Here is a 20,427-nt window from a genome sequence, read left to right as displayed (position 1 = left end):
TTCTGTTAAATTCACTAGGGTTCAGGCCTAGTTCGGGGTTCAAGGTGTGAGGACAGCTTTCTCCTCAAGGCAGGAGTTTCCCTATGAGAAATGGGTACAAATATTGATTTGGGCTCCACCATAGACTCACCTTGCCCCTTTTGGAAGGAGTGCAGGCATCCTCACTTTTGTGTGATGGGTGTCCAAAGAGTACCTGTAAGCGCTACTCTTCGCCAGGTGCTAGTTTTCATTGTCGGCGCCGTTGCGTCCCCTCCAGTGTATACGAATCCTGGCTAGTTTGGGTTTGTATGTGTGAGGAAGGTGTCAGGTTATAGTTCTCCTGCACCTGGGTTGCCATTCCCCTCGGCTTCTTCTGCCTTTTTGTCTTTCCTTTGTTTTGAAAAGTGGCTAAGGCTGGAGGTTGAACTGAAATATTTTTCATTGTATCCTTGTTGGGGTTCACTAGTCAGAACCCCCTCCTGTTTCCCACTCACTTTGGTCCAGGGTATGGTGGACAGTTTGAGCTTGGAAAACCCAAGTCGCGCCTCTTTAGCCATTTCTCTCTCTTTCATGTACATTAATTTAACTCTGTGTTGACCATATCCTGACCGATGCATGTGCTTCATCAAATACCTACCTCTGGAGAGACCCTGATGAAAGTAGACGGTCACTTGCAAGCTTCAGTTTTATGAACTTGGTTCCAGTTTTTCCTTGAATGGGTTATGGACTCTGGCCAAATGCTCTGAGTTTGCCTGATGAACCACTCTGTGGGGTATCCATTTATATTTCCTCATCTGAAATCTGATCCCAGCGAAGAGAGGAGAATTGAGATAATGGTGTGATTTGAATAAGTAGGGAATAAAATAAATGATATTTTTTTCCTTTTTCAAGGTCTGTTATCGCTAATTTTCTACAGAAAGTGTGTAAACAATTTGTCCGCATACAGCTGATATTAAGTTGGCTTAATACAAAAGCTAAAAGTGTTGTTGCTATATTTCTTTAATTTGTTTTGCGTGCGCACAAGAGAATGCGTTCTGAGTTGCGTCGCCTCCAGGATGTATGCATTTAACTTGTTTCTTTTCTGCCCTCAGTCATCATGCTCGTCCCAGGAGAAGCTGCACCAGCTCCCATACCAACCCACTGCAGATGAGTTGCATTTCCTGACGAAGCATTTCAGTACTGAGAACATAACGGACGAGGAGGGCCGGCACTCTCCAGCCATGAGACCCCGGTCGCGCAGCCTCAGGTACACATTGGAGTTCCTGCATATAACATAAAGTCTCAAGCTTGATTATGTCAAAATGTTGCTTTGCTGTCCAAGGAGCTCTACCACTCGTGGACTTCACTCATGATGCTGTTTTTCTTGTAAGCCCTGCTGGTGGAGGTACTGCTGATTCCCTGTGGTCCTCCTAGGTATTGGCAAGCTTTGTGATTGTCCTTATTGGATTTCCCTTGAATGCCTTGTGGCTCTAAACACTTTCTTACTGGGAGACTTTTTCTCAAGAGGCAGAAATGGATCCCATTAAAGTGGTACAATCCGTGCTTAATTTGTAAAAGAAGCCTGAAGTCAAACCTGGCCACATACCCTGTCTCCCAGGCATGACTGAGATTTTGTCTGTGTATGCATGCACATGTATGTGGCATTCCTACACGGAGCACCTTGAACACCACTCAGAAACATAGATGTATTTCCCAGTGCACAGCGTACCAAATTGTGGGTAATCTTGAATTCTTTAAAATAAGCTTCTATAGAAATTATTTTTATTCCAAGTGTATTCAATTAATTTACATGATGTACTTGTAGAACATTTTATTGATTTTTGACACAGATTAAAAAACAAAACCTCATCCAAACAGCAATGGGTCTTAGTACCAGTTATTACACTGAGATGCTTCATATACATTTGTCATGATGACTTACAGATGACACATTGGGAAGACTGAGTTTAATGTTTACAAACGAGTAGTATCTACCAGGCATGTCTTCAAAGTGTTCAGCAAGAGCCATGCCCATTGTTATTTTGGTTTAAGTCTTTGTACATCGTTCTGCTGTTCACTAGGTCGTCGATTAAAGCGGGTTCAGTTGGGATTGCATTATCCAGGGTTCTTGTGTAGCCATTCACATCTTTTTTTACATGGTTCAGATTCTTGTCCCTCCATTGGAGCATAATATGTTCTCTGGCCAGGATCTGCCCGATGACCTCATACAGCAGTGCATACATTTCCCTTGAAAATTGGGTGTAGACCTAATATCCAATGCTCAGACTCGAGTTGAACCATAGATTCCACGGCTCTTTGTAGGGGAAGGAACACTGGGTTCCAGAATACATGGACCATTCTAGATGAACAAGCCATCCCCTCCGACTTACATATGGGGCAATCTGCAGACACTGTGTGGTATATTTTATGTAGTCCGACTGGAGTAGATTCCGTGGAAAGTGGGGGAGGAGGAATCTGGGATTGCTTCATGCCCTACAAATAAGTCATTGTTCTTTACCATTCAGACTATTCTATATTTCTACAATCAATTTCTGTAATATTGACTTTATCAACAAGCAATTCAGATTGTGCTGTAATGCGTTTTGGGGTAAATTCCTTTGCCAATTGGCTTTCTGCACAATCATACAAAGTTCATGCTTAAAATAAGAGGTGAAACAACCAAAATAACACATTGGTGGGGAAATAGAAAAGGGGAAGAGAAAGTCGCGTTCATCAGAGAGTACAGGGAAAGGACATAAAAAGGCAGAATGGACTGTAGGAAGGCTACACAGGGCAGAAGGGAAGTAGGGAGGAAGTTAATGTGGAGCAGAGGAACAATAGAGTTAACAGGGGTTGTCTTCAGTGGTCATCGGATAACCAACATTTGCACAAAGATTAAGTGTTGCCTAATGACATATATGTTAATTCATTTTAGAACGAGAGGAAGGAAGGACCTTGTCGGACCTGGTCAGCGATAGTATTCCGCACCCTCAGTAATTTAGAACCGGACCCTCTGCTTCTGGCGCCAGAGTCCACCTCTCTGCATTGCACCTGGTTTGAGGGTCGGACTAGTGGAGAACCTTAACTTATGAGGGACTACTGGAGAGAATGGAGAAGTAGCAAAACCAGTGGACTTGGAGGTCACCCTTCCTCATTTAGTTCTGCTCCTTTACCTTTGACTTTTTTTGCATGGAAGGTCACGGGGATGGACCCTGATCCGGGCTGTACTTTCCCACACTGCATCATCCTAAGTTGGAACCTGCTGATGAGCCAGCAGGGACCTCCCATGCTCACAAAGTACACATGTCAGTATCGACTGTGAAACCAGACCTGTGCCCGGAGGCAGCACAGGGTAATGTGGAAAGGTGAAACAAAGAGGACAGGGAAAATGACTAGAGGGCCTGACAGGGAAATGGCATTTAATCGGGCCACCGGTGGACTTCTTGCCACTTCTGCCCTGTCGTGCACCTGCTGAAAATGCAGTCTCAGAAAGTTCCTCCACCACCAGCCGTAGCAAAGTTGTCTTATCTACATCTTTATGTTATGCTTAACAGGTAGTTTTTTTTATCTTCCATAATTCCCTTTTTGTAGGGGAAGACAGGGTGAGCACTTTCGCTTCCGTTTTGAAAAGTCTTATGGATTGTGTGTTTTTTGTTCTACTAATTTAGCCACTGGTAGAGTCTGTTACTTTCTGAACAGCCATGCCACACAAAATGAAATGGTAACAAACAGGACAAAATAGATAGGGTTATCGGTGGGGTAGCATGATGAGGCGAGCTCTATGGCAAAGGCATCACATGTGTTCTGCAAGTTCCCTTTGAGTTCTGTTTTCTTGCTCTCTTCACATTGTTTCTCCCTTGTAACAGGACAGAGGATGAACAAAATATCTACATGTGTTTACATTTAATAACTGTTTGCAGAGTTCATGGCTACACCAGCTGAAAATCCTCTGGGCACTTCATAATAATTGTGACGTGGGAAGAGACTTTGTTAACCTCCCTTGCTGAGCCTTGGACACAGCACGGCTGTATTCCCTTCGCCCTTGTCTCTTCCAGTCAACTCACTTCTCCATTCTTTTGTTGCCCATCTCCCCGTTTGGGTTTGCTTACATATTGACCGGTCCCACTGTCCCAGTATTGGTAATGGTCTCAGATAGCACCTACACTGTTGCAGTCAATGGTAAACGCATCAGTTTCTTCCTGCGCTGTGGGAAAGAACATTTTTCTGGTGTCGAGTTCTGAGACAATGTCCTCTGGCGCTAGCCATTTCATTTAGGTGCAACTTATTTTAGCAATTTCGACCCCTCTGTTGTTGTACCTTAGTTTATTAAATTGCTACAGCATTTTTTTTAAATCAATGAATAAAAAAATAGAATCTGCCATCAGTTGGTTGGATGATACCTCTTCCTCTGACATCACTGGCAGCCAAATAGCACACGTCACTTCCGCAGCCTGACATGAATGACTCAGTGTCTGGTGCATCATATGAAGTCCTAATTAAGTGAACGTGTAGCCGGTAGGTCTTGGAAAATAATAGCCTTCCTCTGGATGTAGTGTAAGGTTGGTAGTGCGAAAAATGCTGTACTGCATCTTCTATGCACTACATTTTTGCAGTTCTAAATCATTACAGTGTTGTAACATCTTTGAGCCTATGGTACCTATTGTGGATGTGCACAGACTTGGCCTCTGTCCTCTTTTTGTGCTCTCTTGGCTGCTTGTGCACAAGAGTCTATTACATCGGTCTCATGGTAAGAAGTTGAAGCGCACACTGCATTGAAGACTGATCACGAAGAGTAAGCCACGTCTTAGATGCCTGCAGCGTAGTCTTCTGTTGCGGAGACCTGGGATCGAGGCCAATCCAAAAGGCTGAAGACAGGTCTGAACCACATAAAAAAAAACTAAAAATGAGCAGGACCTTGCTTCTTCAAGTACTCATGAGAGTTCCCATTCCTCGGCTCCATTGAAACATAAAGTGTGTAAAATATGTGTTGATTTTCTAGCTCCTAATCCCAGGAGCCGGAGGCATACCTAGCTCTGTGGAATATGTCATTAAGAATGCAGTCGAACCAGTGTGCATCGTTACCCACTGATCACAGAATAGTCAATAGGATATAGAGAACCATGGGGTTGATGTATTTGTCAATTATCTTCTTCTACGGGCCAAAAATGTATGATTTCTTTTTAGAGCATCATTGGGTTTGCAACGCCCTGTTATAGCACATTAAATGGTTTCAGGTGTAATTTTGTCTTAAAATATCCAGGCAGTAAAACTGCCTGCTTGAACACCCAGATTATCCAGCTGTCCTTCTACTGAGTGTCTATCATTTGATATTTATCCAGGTTTAAGTTCTTCCTTGCCCCTATCTTGTAAGTGCCCATGTTCCTAGTCCAGTCTCTGGGGAATATGTTTAGTGTGGCCTTTGTTCATGTGCACTGGATGTTGTCGCTTGGAATCAGGTAAGGTCTAAGATGTCTTTCACTACTGTGACATCATGTATCTTTTTTATCAAGGCCAGACAGTTCTAATTTACAAGGGTGCAGAACTTCTGAGCCCATAATTCTTACTTTTAGTTAAGATCATTTGTTGCCAGCTAATTAATGGGCATCACAGAGGTAGAAATGCGGATGCATTGTCTCTTAATAAGTAATTTTGCAATTTTAAGCCTCATGGCTTTTTTAATTATTAAGTGATTTATTTTAATATCTGTATTTTGGGGGGTGTAGGTGGTTCACTTCTTGAAAATGTCTTCTTGAGTGATGTTTTTCTGCGGATCCCGGGTCTTTTGAAACAGTTTTACATTTAAAAACAGCCAGATTTATTTCGAAATGCCATCTTCAAGCTGTCATGAATTAAATTAGATAGACTATCGTCTTTGACTTGTTCCGTCTTTCTTTTCTCTTTACCTGTCTGGTGACTTTAAGAGGACAGATGAAAACCTGAAATGGTCTGGGATGTGTTCTCTGGGTTAAAACTGCTTCTTCCTGTTCAATTTTAAACGATTTGCCATTTAGTATCATTGTAACTGGGTCTTTAATCACCCTCTTTTTATGTCACTTGCGAGAGATGTACCAGCCGATGCTCTGACAAGCAGAAAACCAGACTTCACCTGTGCGCAACTGTCACATCAGATCTCCTAGAACAGAATTTTAAAACGTGGGCCGTGGGTGCTGAATGTAGGGTTTTATATTCATGCTGCCTGTAGATTAGGCAGTGTATGCCTGTATCATTTGTTACTGGATGTCTGAATAGGAGCTCATCAGAAAAATCCCATCTGTCACTGTTCACTCTGCCTCTGCTTAAAGAGGCCCTGAACCAGGAGTCTTCTCTCTACATTACTATGGCCATGACCAGTCCCTCCTCCTGTCCGCGGGCGGACTGCGAGACACAGGCACCCCTCTTAAAGAAAAAGTAGAAATGTGGCGAAATCTAGGATGCTTTAACTGCCTTTAACTTTGTGTTAAAGCTTTTCTAACGCTCTTCCCTTGTTCTCCCCTTAGTGCGCTGGTGTGAGGATGTGGAAGTCATTAGTTTGGACAAGGCTACACCCAGTTATAAAGAGCAGCACACACAACGATATCAGTTATGTACAGCCTGTAGAACTAGACTGCATCTTGGGTTTAGACGGAAAATCACATGTAAGGAGAATAAACATGTCAGAAAAGAGAAAGGGAAACTATGAGAGAGAGAGAGACTGAGAGAGACTGCGAGACTGACTCACCTGAAAGGCCCCAATTCTGCTAATGTATCCAGCAGTGCCACTCCTTGACTAACGAAAACCCAGAAGGTGCTGATATGCAGGGTTTACCTGTAGGAAAAACAGTTTTTAGCCTCATGGGTTTAAGCATATATATAGTTGTTAATCTTCATTTTAATAACATATAACTTTGGCTGAGAAATGCGTGCCTTGGCGTTTAAGCAACACGGAACATGAATACCAATTCAGCCTGTCTGAAACCAAAAACTCGGACATAGTTCAGGTTTCTGAAATAGAAATCATGCCAAGGGCACCTTCCGAGTTGGCTAAAGCTATAAAACAGCAGCAATCCCACGCTGCCCTTCGGTCAGGAGTTACACTATTGATGCTTGCGTTACTGCCACCAACCACTGGCAGATAACAAACAGTGGGTCCCCTGCTTTGACACTCTGTGGATTCAAAGCTTTACTAGAAGCGCATATATGACAGATATTTCGCAACGTAAAGGCCATGTTTCGTCGTTACCCCTCTGAAACTGGCTCCTTGTGAAGGTTGTAAACACCCAGTAGCCCACCCTACCTGGAACAAAAGAGTCTTCTCCATGGCTTGCACTCAGTCGTGCTTTGGTGACCAGGGGGCGACAATCACCACAAAGAGCAAAAGCCAAGATTTGCTCGCCCCGTTAGACTGTGGGTAAGCCTGAGCATGAATCCTGCGGCTCATGGGCGTTTAGCCGCAGTATACTTGTGACTGGGATGTGAGCATCCCATGCTGTCCAAGGAACAGCCCTCCAGGGGCTCACTTCCTCCCTTCCTGACAGACATCACTAAGCCTTATTGTTATCCACCTCAAGGATTTACTCCAGGGTCGGATGCTGACCCTCTCCAACACATGTACTGGATCGCTGCTAGCAGCTACGACGTGGGCTGGCACACATATACGTATAAATAGTAGAATAACCAACGTATATGTGAATTTTCAACACACCCTAGACTGCCTGACACAGCTTCAAAGTTGGTTCCATTAGAATTGTCTGGGGCGAGGTCCTGCTGTGTTCAGTGCGCAATGGGCACGCAGCTCCATCCTTCTCTAACAAAATGCACAGTCTGCGAGTCGCCCTGGCCTCAGATTGGTCCCCGATCCTCAGGTGAATACATTTCAATATGCGAGTTCTCTCTGCTTGGCTAACGGGAAGTTCGGAGACCCCAAAACCCTCCCACCGCCTCATCCCTTGTGTGAAGCATGTGCCCCTGTCGCCCGCTCTGCTTTCCCTTCACTGTCTCCGGGGCAGACACCATGTCAGTGCACATCTCTGTGCCGTGTGTGTACAGCTCCTCCACCTTCCTGTCCGTCCAGCCTGGGGACTCCTTGCCGGCTGCCTCAGACAGGGGTGGTCAGCCTGCTTAAAAAAAAACCGGCGCCCCTGCAAGTCCTAAACGTTTCGGGGCGGACGGCTCTGTGCACAAGGCTCCATCCCCTGGACCTCTGGCTTCCAGAGCAGACCAAGGCACTTGGGGAGACTCGGAAAAGGCGCCTCTTCGTATTTTCATTTTGTGTACATCGAAATGTGTGCTGCTCGTGAAGCCGTAAACAGCTTGAAACCTGCGGCCAACGAGGATGCTGTGCAAACATCCTGCAACCTATGGCCTCGTTCCCCTCCGTGCAAAGCGCCTTGGAGCGGCCATACAGCAGTAACAGTGCTATACAAAAACAACACAAAAAGTCAAAATCTGATTCTAAAACTCCCGTCAGAGCCCGTATTTGAAATCCGCGTCATTGTGCGGGTCATGCCTTAGGTTAAGATTTTACTACTGTGTAACACGTCAGGCCGCGGTATTGTGGAAAAGTCCTTGTGTTCCTCCTGCCGTGTGTGAGCCGCATTCCTGAGCATCCCTGCGAGCCCCTCCCCCTCCCTGTCTGAGTCAATCTGTCTTGAAGGTGTCACCGCGCGCGGGCGGCTGCTGGCTCTGCTGCTATGGTTAGCCAATTACCCGGATAATTACTCTCGCGGTTTGTCAGCCCGGACCGCGGCCTGAGTTTCTTTTCATATGATGCAATGCATTACCTCACCCTCTGTCCCAGTCTATTAGCCATTTAATTTGACATTTTATTTTTATAGTCATTTGAAAGTAATTCCCCTCGGATTGTGGCTTTAACCTTCGGTGTGTGTTTGCTGCGCACGCTGGAAGGCCATCAGCGGCAGATTTAACTGTTAACTGAAAAAGAAAACATTGCATTTTTGTGGCATGCCTGTTGGGAGGTGGATGGTGGTACCATCTGGCGCAAGTCATGTCACTTAGGGGTAACTAATTTTAGCAGTTTCGACCCCGATGTGTTGCTCCTCGGTTTATTACATTGTTTGTTCTTAATCAACCAATACAAAAATAGAATTTGCCATCAGTATCAGTATCAGTGGTTGTGTGCGGTCACTTCCTCTGCACTGCCTCTGACGTCACCGGCAGCCAAACTGCACACGTCACTTCCACAGCATGACATGAATGACTCCCTGTCCGGTGCATCACACCGAGTCCTAATTAAGTGGTCCTGTAGCCAGTAAGTCTTGGAGAATAATAGCCTTCAGGGGGCCCAGAATGAGGGGACAATCCCGTTCTAGCTGGGGACGCTTGATAGCTATTATTGACATCCTTTCACATTAGTCAGTTCCTCTGGGTTTTGAGGACGTACAGAATGTGTTGCGATTCTAGTCATAATCAGATTTTTTAGCATGAATCTTTTCTGTATTGACATGCTGTGCATTATTTCGCCATCTAATGGTTGGGTTTGGAATATTCTTCTTAGTCCTCTTTTCTCTTGTTTTTTTTTTTTGGGCATCATCTGTTGCCATTTGTGGTTATGTCCATCCCTCCATGACATACCATCAAAAAAAGCGAGTTGTACCACAGTCCTAGGTAACACTTCTGCCCATGTATTTTCCCCAACAGCTAGAAACCTTAGTTGTTATTAAAAGACCCCCTCACTCACCAACCTTGTTATTGACATGCATCATAATAGGGGTCCCACTAGAGACACCTAGCGCACCAGGCCTGTGCCTCGACGCGTGACTACAGCAGAGCGGGTTTCTGTTTGAACAAAAGGATAGGAAAGTGAATTAAAATTGTCTTGAGGGTGCCCGCCAATGTGATGTACTTTATGTTGGTACCCGCAGACAAGATTAACGAGCATCTTCAATGCAACGGGTCTCGCACTTGTTCGAGTTACAGCTATTAGCGGTGTAAAGCAAAAAATAAAAACGCAGCGCGATCGCGCTGCGTGGAAAATAAACAGATAAAGTAGTCCGGACTCCAGGCTGAAAACATCGAGCCTGGTATGTTTTTGGTACTTTACCGGTGCTGTGTAGGTGGGCTAAACACCGGAAAAGGCATGACGTATGCATGCCTTTCACAAATGAAAGCAAGCGGATTTTAAAAGGCAAGCCCACGGACCAATGTAAGTGACTGACGTGGCATGGGCGTGGTTTCAAGCCCAAAGAGAGATTACAGAATGGACGGAGCACTTTGTGCTCGCCCATAAAAACAGTGGCGAATGTGCTGTGAGGACCAATGCACTCTCACATCCCTAGAGTTGGTCGACATGTTACAGCCACTTCCTCCTAGCTCCCCTAAAACGGTCAGTATGGAGTTCTTCAGGACCTCAGAAGTTCTGTGGTGAAAAAATAATATAGGACAGGAATATATGGCATCATTCCCTGCTGTGGTGGAAACAGTCATAATCACCATTACTGAATAATATACATGCCCTATGCTGTAAAATTCCAGCGTTATGTTGTCATATCCCAAAACACCTATTAGTAAGTGGCCATTGTCTTGTGTGATCAAGGGCTAGTCATTGGTCAATACAAAACAAACATTCATGTCAATGTGAAATCATATGCAATGTTTTCAAACATTATGTACTTCTCAGTCGATAGTCTATTGTCTCATACAGCAGTGGGGCGAGCTATGTAGTCACACACTGGTAAAAAGGCTTAATTATAATGACAAAATTAGCAAACTTATCGTTGGTGTATTGCAGTAGAAAGCTGGAGTTGGGCTCCACATCCCCATTTACTTAGTCGAGGGTAGTCACCCTCATTTGCACCTGTTTGGTTCACTGGAGCTTCTTATGTGTTTGCAGTAAGCCGCCATGGTCTCCATGATGTCATATGTGAACCCAAAAAACTCCTGTACATAGTCGTCATCAGTTTCTTTTTTCCACCGTTAATTCTGGAATCATCATCTTAAGCTCTACAGATGACAAGAAGGAATAGCCAGAAATGTGATCAGTCTTCGAGGTCAGCAAGGGAACATTCCACTACGAAGGACATCTGTATAGAGAGAAGGAAGAAATAATCAAAATGCACTGAAGATTACCAAAAAGGTAGGTGGACCACTTGGGCAGACGAGTACTCGGCTAGATAATGCACAGGCAGGGGGGTAAGAAGTCAAGGGAAGTGGAGAAAGACTCCCTTTAGGCTGTGTCCAGTTGTCACCATAAGTTCACCCAGAAGGACAGCAATCAAGTCTGCAGCCGCTACCTGCCGAGCGACCACAGCACCAAAGACTGTGAACCATGCACTGACATCCTTCTGAAAACCCAAAGGACTAGAGCAAAACAGAGGCATGTGCGCTACGCCACCATGTGGACACAGAAGAAAGGGAGCTCGCCATTGAGGGAACTCAGGCTGCCAAGTGAAGAAGATGACAATTCAGGCACAGAGGTGGCGCAAGCCAGAAGATTTGACACCAAGGGGGAAATAGTTGAGTTGGAGCCAGAGCTATTTCTAAAGAGACACAAGGAAGAGAAACTCAAAAAACATCCTCAGGTAAAAGCCAAAAAAACAGGGGGAGATGAACAAAAGTTGTCCAACTCAAACACCCACAAGTCTTCCTCAGCACCCAAAGAATCATCGACCAAAGGGAAGTCTAAACACAAGGAGCATCCCCACAGGTCCTGACACAAAGGTACAAGTGGACGACACTTTGAGGAATGCTCGATGTCAAAAAATGAGCAAGAGAGGGCAAAGGAATCAGCAGACACCGAAGGCCTGACTGAAGAAGAGGTCTCTGACCACAATCGACCCTAAAGAAAGGGCGCTCTTTGAGATGAATTGAATGCAAGAAAAGATGACGTGAAACAGAAATGACGGCAATTTTGCAGAAAAGGAGGGATTTTGATACATCCCTTTTTTTTCGAATTGAAGTCTTTATGGGAGCTAAAAAGAGACAGAACAGATGGAACTCGAACCACCCACCATGCTCGGTCCACAAAAGGAAGAGCAAGAGAAGTTCTTCGAAGGGCAAGACCTGGAGGACCCAGGAATATTTCAGCATGCCATCAACGACCAGTGGCTGAACCTTGATGCAGATTCACCAGAGGAGAGAGTCCATTTGAGGCCATCGCTTCCAAAACTTTCTCCCTTCTAGAAACCCTCCTACCCTCACAAAGAAGTGGAGCCAGTACCTCCGGTTGCTGACCAGTATTTTAAACCAGAGAAGGGAGACATTCAGGGAGCCAGAAGCACGAGCGTCGAAAAGAAGTATAAACACACTTACAAGGACTCACTGTACATTAGGGGCATAGACTGGCAGATTCCATCATCGTGGCCAAAGCAAGAAAGAGGGCCAATGTCCCCACATCCACCAACCTACCCAGGGAGAGAGAGAGAGAGTGCCCAAAAGAGTGGAAATGGTGGGGCGAAAAATGGAGAGGTGCAGCAACACAGTGGAGGATTGCTAACTCGAACATCCTCTGGTAAGTTCGTATGCCCACCAACGCTAGGAAGAAGTGAGAAACTTAATGAAACACTCTACAAAGCAGTTCCAAAGAGTTGCAGCCACACTTGTAGAAGAGGGGAAGACCATTGTAACACATACCTGAAGTCTGCACTTGAGATAGTGCTTCCATTAACACAGGTACAACCCTGAGGAGGCACTCCCTGCTACTTGTGTCAGGGCTGTAGAGGGAGGTGCTGTCAACCATTATCAGTACGTCAGACACACCCCCCAGAAGCTCCTGTGCATGGTCACCATCTTCAAATTATTTTTTCCCCTTGGCGACTTGTCTTGACCTTTCAAGCATAGCAGGAACCCAATAAGAGTATCATATTCTGGTCCCAGCTCACTTAGAGGTGGAGGGTCACATGTGAATCCAGAAAATTATTCAAGCTGCAAAACTACTCCTACTGGTAAGTAAACATTTAATTTCACAGTGTGATTTTTTTTTTTCTGGATTTACATGCTGTCCATTGACATTGATCCTTGGTCATTCTTGGATGGGAGCATGCAAACAGATGTTTCAGGTCTTTCTCCCACCTGTGACTCTTTGTTAACTTGGATATCCATGCAGTAGTGGTTTGTGATGGTTTGGATGGATGGCCACATGGTTGTCATAAATATGTTATATATTGGAACGTTTGTTAGAAAAGACAGGGTGGCTCACTTCTTCCTCGTGGAATGTGCTCTGTGTCGTGTCTAAACGCATACCTGCCTTTTGGTAGCACAATTGGATTGTTTGGGCAATCAACCTTGCAGTGGTGCCTTTTGTCACTGGTGAGCCTTGGTTTGAATGTGTAAATGACACAAAGAACTGACTTCCTATTCTGACTTCCTTTGTCTTTTCTAGGTAGTACATCACTGCCCCACATACACCTAGCTTATGTAGGGTTTTTTTTTTGTGGCTTGCGCTTTTGATTGTTGGAAGAAGCACAGGATCTAAATTGTTCTATTCATGTGGAATTGTGATATGAACTTTGGAAGGAAGCAGGGGTTGGTCTGCATGCCTACCCAGTCCTTGTGTATTTGCAGATAGAGGCTCCTGGGTGGTTAGCGCTTGCAGCTCGCTCATCCTCTGCAGTGACGTTGTAGCAATTAGAAAGGTGGTCTTTAAGGTCACAAACCTTAGTTCTGACTTGTTGCGCAGTTCAGAGGGCTCCTTCCTTAGTTGTGTTAGTACTAGCTTAAGATTCCACATGGGCGTCAGTGGTGATCTGGGTTGAGCTACCGCTTTTGCTCCTTCTAGAAACCTTTTAATAACAGGTGTCATGTGGAAGCTTCTCGCTATATGTCATCTTGTGTAGTCCACTGTTGTCACCAAATATACTTTTAGTGAAGCCTATGTTAAACTGTTATCTGGGAGGTATGTTAGATATCTGACTACTGTGGTGTCCTTTTGTGAAACAATTCATTTTCTCTTCACCACAGAGCATACCTTGTCTATTTCATTGTGTACCATGTCCTTGCACTTGGCCTAGCTTTCTTTAGAATGTCCATGGACCATTTTGGGAGGTTCTGGTGACCAAACTCTGTCTACAGGAGCCAACTGGCTGGTTTCTGGGCTGTGTACCGGGCCTACTTGAATGGAGAGAAGTTTGTATGTTTTTGGCCGTCTTTTTTACGTTTCTTTGTGCCATCTCCACTAGGTCGAGAAATCATGTCTGTCTGGCCCACTATAGAGCAATTAAGATCTGTGTCATTTGTGACTGTTTGCACGTGCTTATCACTAGAGGTATAAAAGGAATTAATATAAAATCATATGCAAATCTGTTTGACAATTCTAGAGGTCAGGCATTCCCCAGGAAGTGGCAGTTTGGGTGTCTGGATGCAAAAGCTTGGCATTTTGCATTTTCTGGGGTTACGAAGAGGTTGATCTCAGGAGTGCCCAGCTGCTCAACACCTCTTGAAGCACTAGTTTGTTTACCTCCCGTTTGGGTAATACAGATGCTTGGCTGCTTAATCTTTCTGCTTCCCCATAATCTATGCCTGGCAGGTGTATTTCTATCAAGATTATTTTTTGATTGGCCAACCTCTAAATTTCCTGGGTAGGTTTTGATAGCACACTCAACCTTGATTGGTCAGCTAGAACACAGGTTCTGTTTGGATTTGCACTTTCTTTTTTCTCACTGGCTTTTGGGGCCAGGAAGACCGCCTTCAGCTCCAGGACCTTTATGTGTTGGATTTCTTCTTCTGCTTTCCATAGTCCTCTGATTTTTAGCACTCCGAAGTACACTCCCCAACCGGCATGGGAGGCATTTGTGGTGATTGTCACCATTGAAGATGGTTGTATGAAAGGTCTGCACACTGTTATGTTGTGTAAGTTCCACAATGTCCTTTCTTCCTATATCTTTTGTGTTAAAACCACTAGATATTCCCAACTCTACGTTGCCTTTGGCCATTGATTTTGGATACACTACTGATGTGGTCTCATGTATAGCTTTGCGTGGGGAAACAGTGGGATGCAGGAGGCCATCATGCTCATCATGTTCCCTATGGCCCACAGTATCAGAGACTGACCCTTATGGTAGCAGCAGTCCTTTTATGTGGTCACCTGAATCCTCTTGGGGATGAGGAATGCTCTCACTTCCACTGTGTTGATTCTTGCTCCTTGAAAGCGCTTTTCTCTCTCCAGCTTTTTTGATGACTTTTCCAGGTTTATTGTGAACAGCAGTCTGTGAAGGGTGCCCGTGACCGTTCTGATACTTCTCCTGCACTGGGAGAATGAGCCTGCCTTGACTAGACAGTCATCTATATAAGGGTAAACATGCATCTCTTTCCTTTTGGGTGTGCCACCAATGTGGCTAAGTATTTGTAAACATTGGGTGCTGACTTGGTCCTGAAGAGCAGTACTATGAACCGGTAGTGGTTTTGTTTGACAAACCGCAGGTGCCTTTTGTGGGTAACAGGGATGTGTAAACAACCGTCCTCTGGAACGAGGGTTGCCATATAGCCCTTCTCCTGCAGCTGCAGGATGAACTCCTGGAGTGTGGACATTTTGAATTTTTGTGTTTTTATGATTTTTTTTTTTTTTTTTTTTTTTAGAAGCCGAGGTCCGAAATTGTCCAGTTTTGAAAGAAAGAAGAATGCTGAGTAGTTTCTCTGATTGTTTTTGATTTATGCCTCTAGTTGCAGCCATCAGCTTTCTTCCTTTGAGTGTTATCTTTTCTTTGGTTCAACCCCCTTTGTTTGTTGGTAGGGCACCTAAGGCAGTGCGCTCTGAAAATGTAACCTTCCAATTGGTCTCCTCAGGGGGGTTGCCCCTCATCGTTTTTGATCTCGAAACTGCAGCACTCCCATGGTTTTGGCCATGCCGTTGTCCTTAAGCTGTTGTAGTGCGTCATCCACAGCCGAGCCGAACAGATGTTCACAGATCTCTACAGCAAAATTGCATTTTGCAGCCTGGGCCTGGAAAACGTGGCATTCTGGATATTCCCCAATTTCCCCCAAAATATTCTTATAGCAGCCCTGCCAGGTGCACCTTACTTTGCCAGTTAAATATCACTTTTCTTACAAAGTGTATATGCATCTGAATAGGCAAATATCATGCAGGTCAAGTCATAAAACAGCATAAGACTCGACCATTCCAGACAAAACATCACAGTTCTTGCATTAGTGAAATAAATTCCATTCAGAAACAAGCATTTGCAGTGCAACGGGTCTCGCATTACGTCGAGTTAGAACTATTAGCGTTGTAAACTCATAACCGGACTTTTCTTGCCACATTAAATGGAAACAGAAAAAAGAGTGTGACCGCACTCTGTAAAATACAGCGCGATTGTGCTGCGAAATAAAGAGAAAAGGTAGTCCAGAAACGATATGGGAAACATGGAGCCTCGTATGTTTCCAGTAGTTTACCGGTGCTCATGAGGAGGGCTAAACTCCGGAAAAGGCATGACTTATGCATGCCTTTCACAAATAAAAACAAGCAGATTTTAAAAGGCAAGGCCACGAACCAATGAATGTGACTGACGTAACATGGGCGTAGTTAAAATCCCCCTTAGATTAGATGAGATTAGACGAGGAACGGAGCGCTTTGTGCTCGCCCCTAAAATGGACAGGGTGCTGGAGTGAATTTCATACGACAGAAAGCAGACTTCAGTGGCCCCAGGCCCCCCGGGGAAATGCACAGTGAGCTAGATGTATGGCCTGTCTGCCCTGACAGAACAAACATTATGACGGAAAGGATAGTGAACACATGTAACTATCTCCCAGCAGTGGTCTGGGTGGAAAAAAACGAATAGTAAATTGTTTAAGAACAAAAAAATTTTTGGCACCGATTACCACCTGGACGCAATCTAGGGTAATGGGGCGTGCTCTCTGTAAATAATAATGGAGCTGGCTTCTGTTTTTTGCACCTCGTTTCGCATCTCGGAATAGGAGCACAACTCTTTGTATTCCATAGTGAACAAACTTGTTTCTGAGCTATATCCGAGGTTATTACCTGGTGGACATGATGCAGACACGACCTGTGGGTTGCTGATTTTCAGATGCAAACTACCATGTGTGCTTGAAACTGAATTTGTACCCCGATTGTGACAGAGGAGTGACAGACAGGAACTACGGCAGGGTCCAGGCGGGATAGTACGCATTGTGCGTGGTGTGTGGGAAGAAGGCGGGGCTTGGCGTCATGCCGGCCTTTGTTAAGCCTTTCTCTGATATTGAAGCAAACCGGAAGCTGGGCGTCTGCCGCCGTGTAGCCTCCGCCAGAAGCTTGCATTGCTGTCATTATGTGTAATTGTTTAATGCAGCACACGTGTTAGGCGCCTGCTGCCCTCTCCTCTCCGGGGACCGGCGCGCACGTGCTGCAGGACCCCGCGCGGCCATCATGGCGGATGGAGAGGGCCGGGGTGGGCCTGTCCTGGCGCAGTCTGCAAACAGTTCTCCCCCAGCCGGTGTGGCATCGGGCTGTGCCAACCTGGAGGGATCTCTGGCGGGCGTGCACTCGTCGGAAGCTCGCTTTTATTTCGGCGGGGACATCATTTCTAAATTAACCCCGCGCCATCTGTTTCCCTCTAATTAAACATGCAAATGGTACCCCATTCTGAGCCGCACGGCAGCGCCCCCCGCGTGGTCCTTAATCATAGGGAAATGAATGGCGCGTCTCCGGGTAATGTTGTGTTTTTATACGGGGTGTGCACGTTTGTAGGTACACGAACAGCGCGATATCGCATCTGTTGGCGTTGACAGTCGAGCTCACGAGAGCGATGAAGCCGCGCTCATCTGTGAAAGTGCACGTGGACGTGTACTGCCTCCCAGCGCATATATTACGGCTGCTTCTCAGCTAGCTACTCAAAAGGGCCCGATTTACAAGGAAATTTGCAAATGAGCCACGGGTCGTTGGGTTTATTCTTCATTTGGAGCAAATGTTGACTTTATTGGAATTCACAAAAAACATGTCCTGCAACGCCCAAACTCACAGTGAAATTTGTGAATTGGCCTCATTTTGTATCGCACAGAGTAGCTACCACTCAACATAGTCCAAGTATAGCTTTAGTACAGCTTGCACCGTTGCATAGAATAGCCACTCCTTCTAATACCTAGAACATGATACTTGTATTTAAAGTATATTAATACAAGACTCACCCCATCCCCACAACTCCGTACACCAACTACCCTTTGTACGTCTGCATCCTCTCCCTCACATTTTGTACTGAATTTGTGATGTACTACTCTCTGCAATTTCAGAACACACACTTTGAGTGTAGTGTGCCGTGTACTTGGTGCTCAATGTGTGAAATAAACATGAGTAAGGCAAGTCCCTGTGTTTTCTGAGGAGTCTGCCACCGATGGATGCTGCAAGATGCGGCGGTTACTTCAATACCAAGGCTGCATAGACCTGCTCTCGTTTCATAGTACTTTTTTCACCTCCCTACACTTCTCGTCTCTTTCTCTCCCTCTCTTGCATATGCTTTTTCCTCCCTGCTTTCTCTCTCTGTCACCGTTTTCCTTTCTTTTGCCTCTTCCTCCTCTTTTCCCTTGTTTGCCTTTTATTTTCTAGCTCTACATCAGATGGTGAAAGCAAAGTCCCGATCTCCAAAAATAAGTGTCCGTGCCCAGCACCTGCAAAGTCCGTCACAAATGAAGCTCTGCATCTAGACTGCCCGGCCCACGGGTGAAATAAAAGTAGTCTTCAGATTAATTGCAGTAGCATCCCAAAAATGTGTGGCCTATCGGCTTTTACTTGGGGGTGGTAGATACTTGCAAGGCAAGTCGCTAGCTTATATTTCACTCTGTTTGACATTGACAAAAATTCAGTTCTATGCATGGATCTTGACTCTCGGTGAAGCGAGCTGCCAGCCCCTTCACACAGATGCTGTCCCCAGCAGAGGAGCCTAGGGTTGGATGGGCACAGGGGCGAGCGGCCTTCCTATGCTCTTCTTTACCCGGACTACAGGCAATGGGAGCATCTTAGCACTTCTGCGGATGCCTTTGGTGCCCTGGGGAGGGATGTGGTCTATGACTAAGTATGTGACCTTTAACCTGTAGATCATAGTGAAACTGTACAGGATGCTCGCAGATGTGTGCCCATGTGTCTGTTTTGTTGGGGTACTTGCATATAAATTGATTAAATCCGGCAGCTTAAGTGCTTGGACAACTATTATTTCTGAGGGTCTACAACCTTTCTCTAAACCTCTGACCCGCTAACTCGAGATTCTGAAAGGGCATTGGCTACTTATAACAGAGTAAGAAAAAGCAACGATTACAACGTGTTTGCAATTTACATTTCTGGTAATTTAGAACATTTTAAGCAACGTTTGCAGTGGACATTTCAGCAAGAGTTTGCTTTGGGCATGGAAAGTACATTAAAAAGTGTAAAAGCGGCTCTAGATAAATATTGTTTTCCTCAAAGAAATGCTCGAAGAGGAGAGCAGTGTGGGCCCAGTACTGTTGTGAACATCTACTGACAAGGGCAAAGGCCAAGACGACAACTCCAGGACATCCTCGACGCATCCTCCTCTGTTCATTTTATGAAAACCCTTTTTTTTTTTAAGACTAGTCTAGAGACCACTTTAGTTATTGCTCCAGCCTCACATTTCCCAAACAAATCGATAATAACTATGCATATATACACACACGCAGACTGAGTCTTTCAGTTGATCCACTTGTCCGTCATTCACATTTTGCCTTCACTAACCATAGCATAGGTCAGTGGTTCTGCCCACTTCCCCCATTCGCTGTCTTGCACTGTGAGTATCAGCAGTTTTCCTGATCAGATGTGCACACACACCTGACCAGTGCCAGGACTGGTGTGCTTGCGATGACATTTTGATTGGTAAATTAAGATTGGCACATGTGGAATAACAGTACAGAGAATTTGGCATGTTGCAACGAGCAATGGTGATTGCTTAGATACTCAAATGTTATTAAGAGTACAAATGACATGCTCTATTACATCATTTATGACATCGCTGATGACATCATCTAATGAGTGTTAGTTTGTTCAATAGTTTACATGGTGGTGGGTGACTACTCTATTACTTTTGTATCTAATTTTGTACAGCCTATGTCCATCTAATGGGTGTATTTACAAAAAGCATCTGCTCCTAATCCCTCATAGGTGTGGAGAGGTATATTACACATTATAAATCCTTCTATTGAAGAGTAACTGTGTGCAGATGACAGTTGATGACTTGTGTCCAGTATGTTCCCCACAATTTTTGAGGCTCTGTGGAAAAAGTTTCCAAGAGGGCAAAGATTCAGTGTGCTGCATGCCAAGTATTGTAAGCAGCCTTGAGTTAGTGGACAGAATCATCTCAGCATGACAATTTCTACTTAACGTAGAAGACTGTGTGCACCAGTGTTAGAAATGGGGTCTCTAGTTGGCAGTCGGTTTGCACCCTGTCCAAGTAGGGGCCCTCACTCTAGTCAGGATAAGGGAGATACTCGCTCAGATAACCCCTGCTCACCGTGCCCTTGGTAGCTTGGCACAAGCAGTCAGGCTTATCTCAGAAGCAATGTGTAAAGCATTTGCACATAGCACTCAGTAACACAGTGAAAACACTA

The 20,427-nt window shown here is 45.0% G+C and overlaps 1 protein-coding gene across 6 annotated transcripts in view; it reads left to right on the top strand.

Annotated features, from left to right (window-relative positions):
- MAST2 (microtubule associated serine/threonine kinase 2) overlaps positions 1-20,427 on the top strand; it is a 1,054,635-nt gene that overhangs the window by 832,747 nt on the left and 201,461 nt on the right. For all 6 annotated transcript variants that reach the window (XM_069232766.1, XM_069232767.1, XM_069232770.1 and 3 more), the window contains one exon: positions 1,071-1,225. In XM_069232766.1, the coding sequence (XP_069088867.1) occupies positions 1,071-1,225 (155 nt within the window). The remainder of the gene's footprint in view (positions 1-1,070; positions 1,226-20,427) is intronic.

This window comes from Pleurodeles waltl, chromosome 4_2 (genome assembly GCF_031143425.1).
Source record: "Pleurodeles waltl isolate 20211129_DDA chromosome 4_2, aPleWal1.hap1.20221129, whole genome shotgun sequence".
NCBI lineage: Eukaryota > Metazoa > Chordata > Amphibia > Caudata > Salamandridae > Pleurodeles > Pleurodeles waltl.
This window is presented reverse-complemented; position numbering and strand designations above follow the sequence as displayed.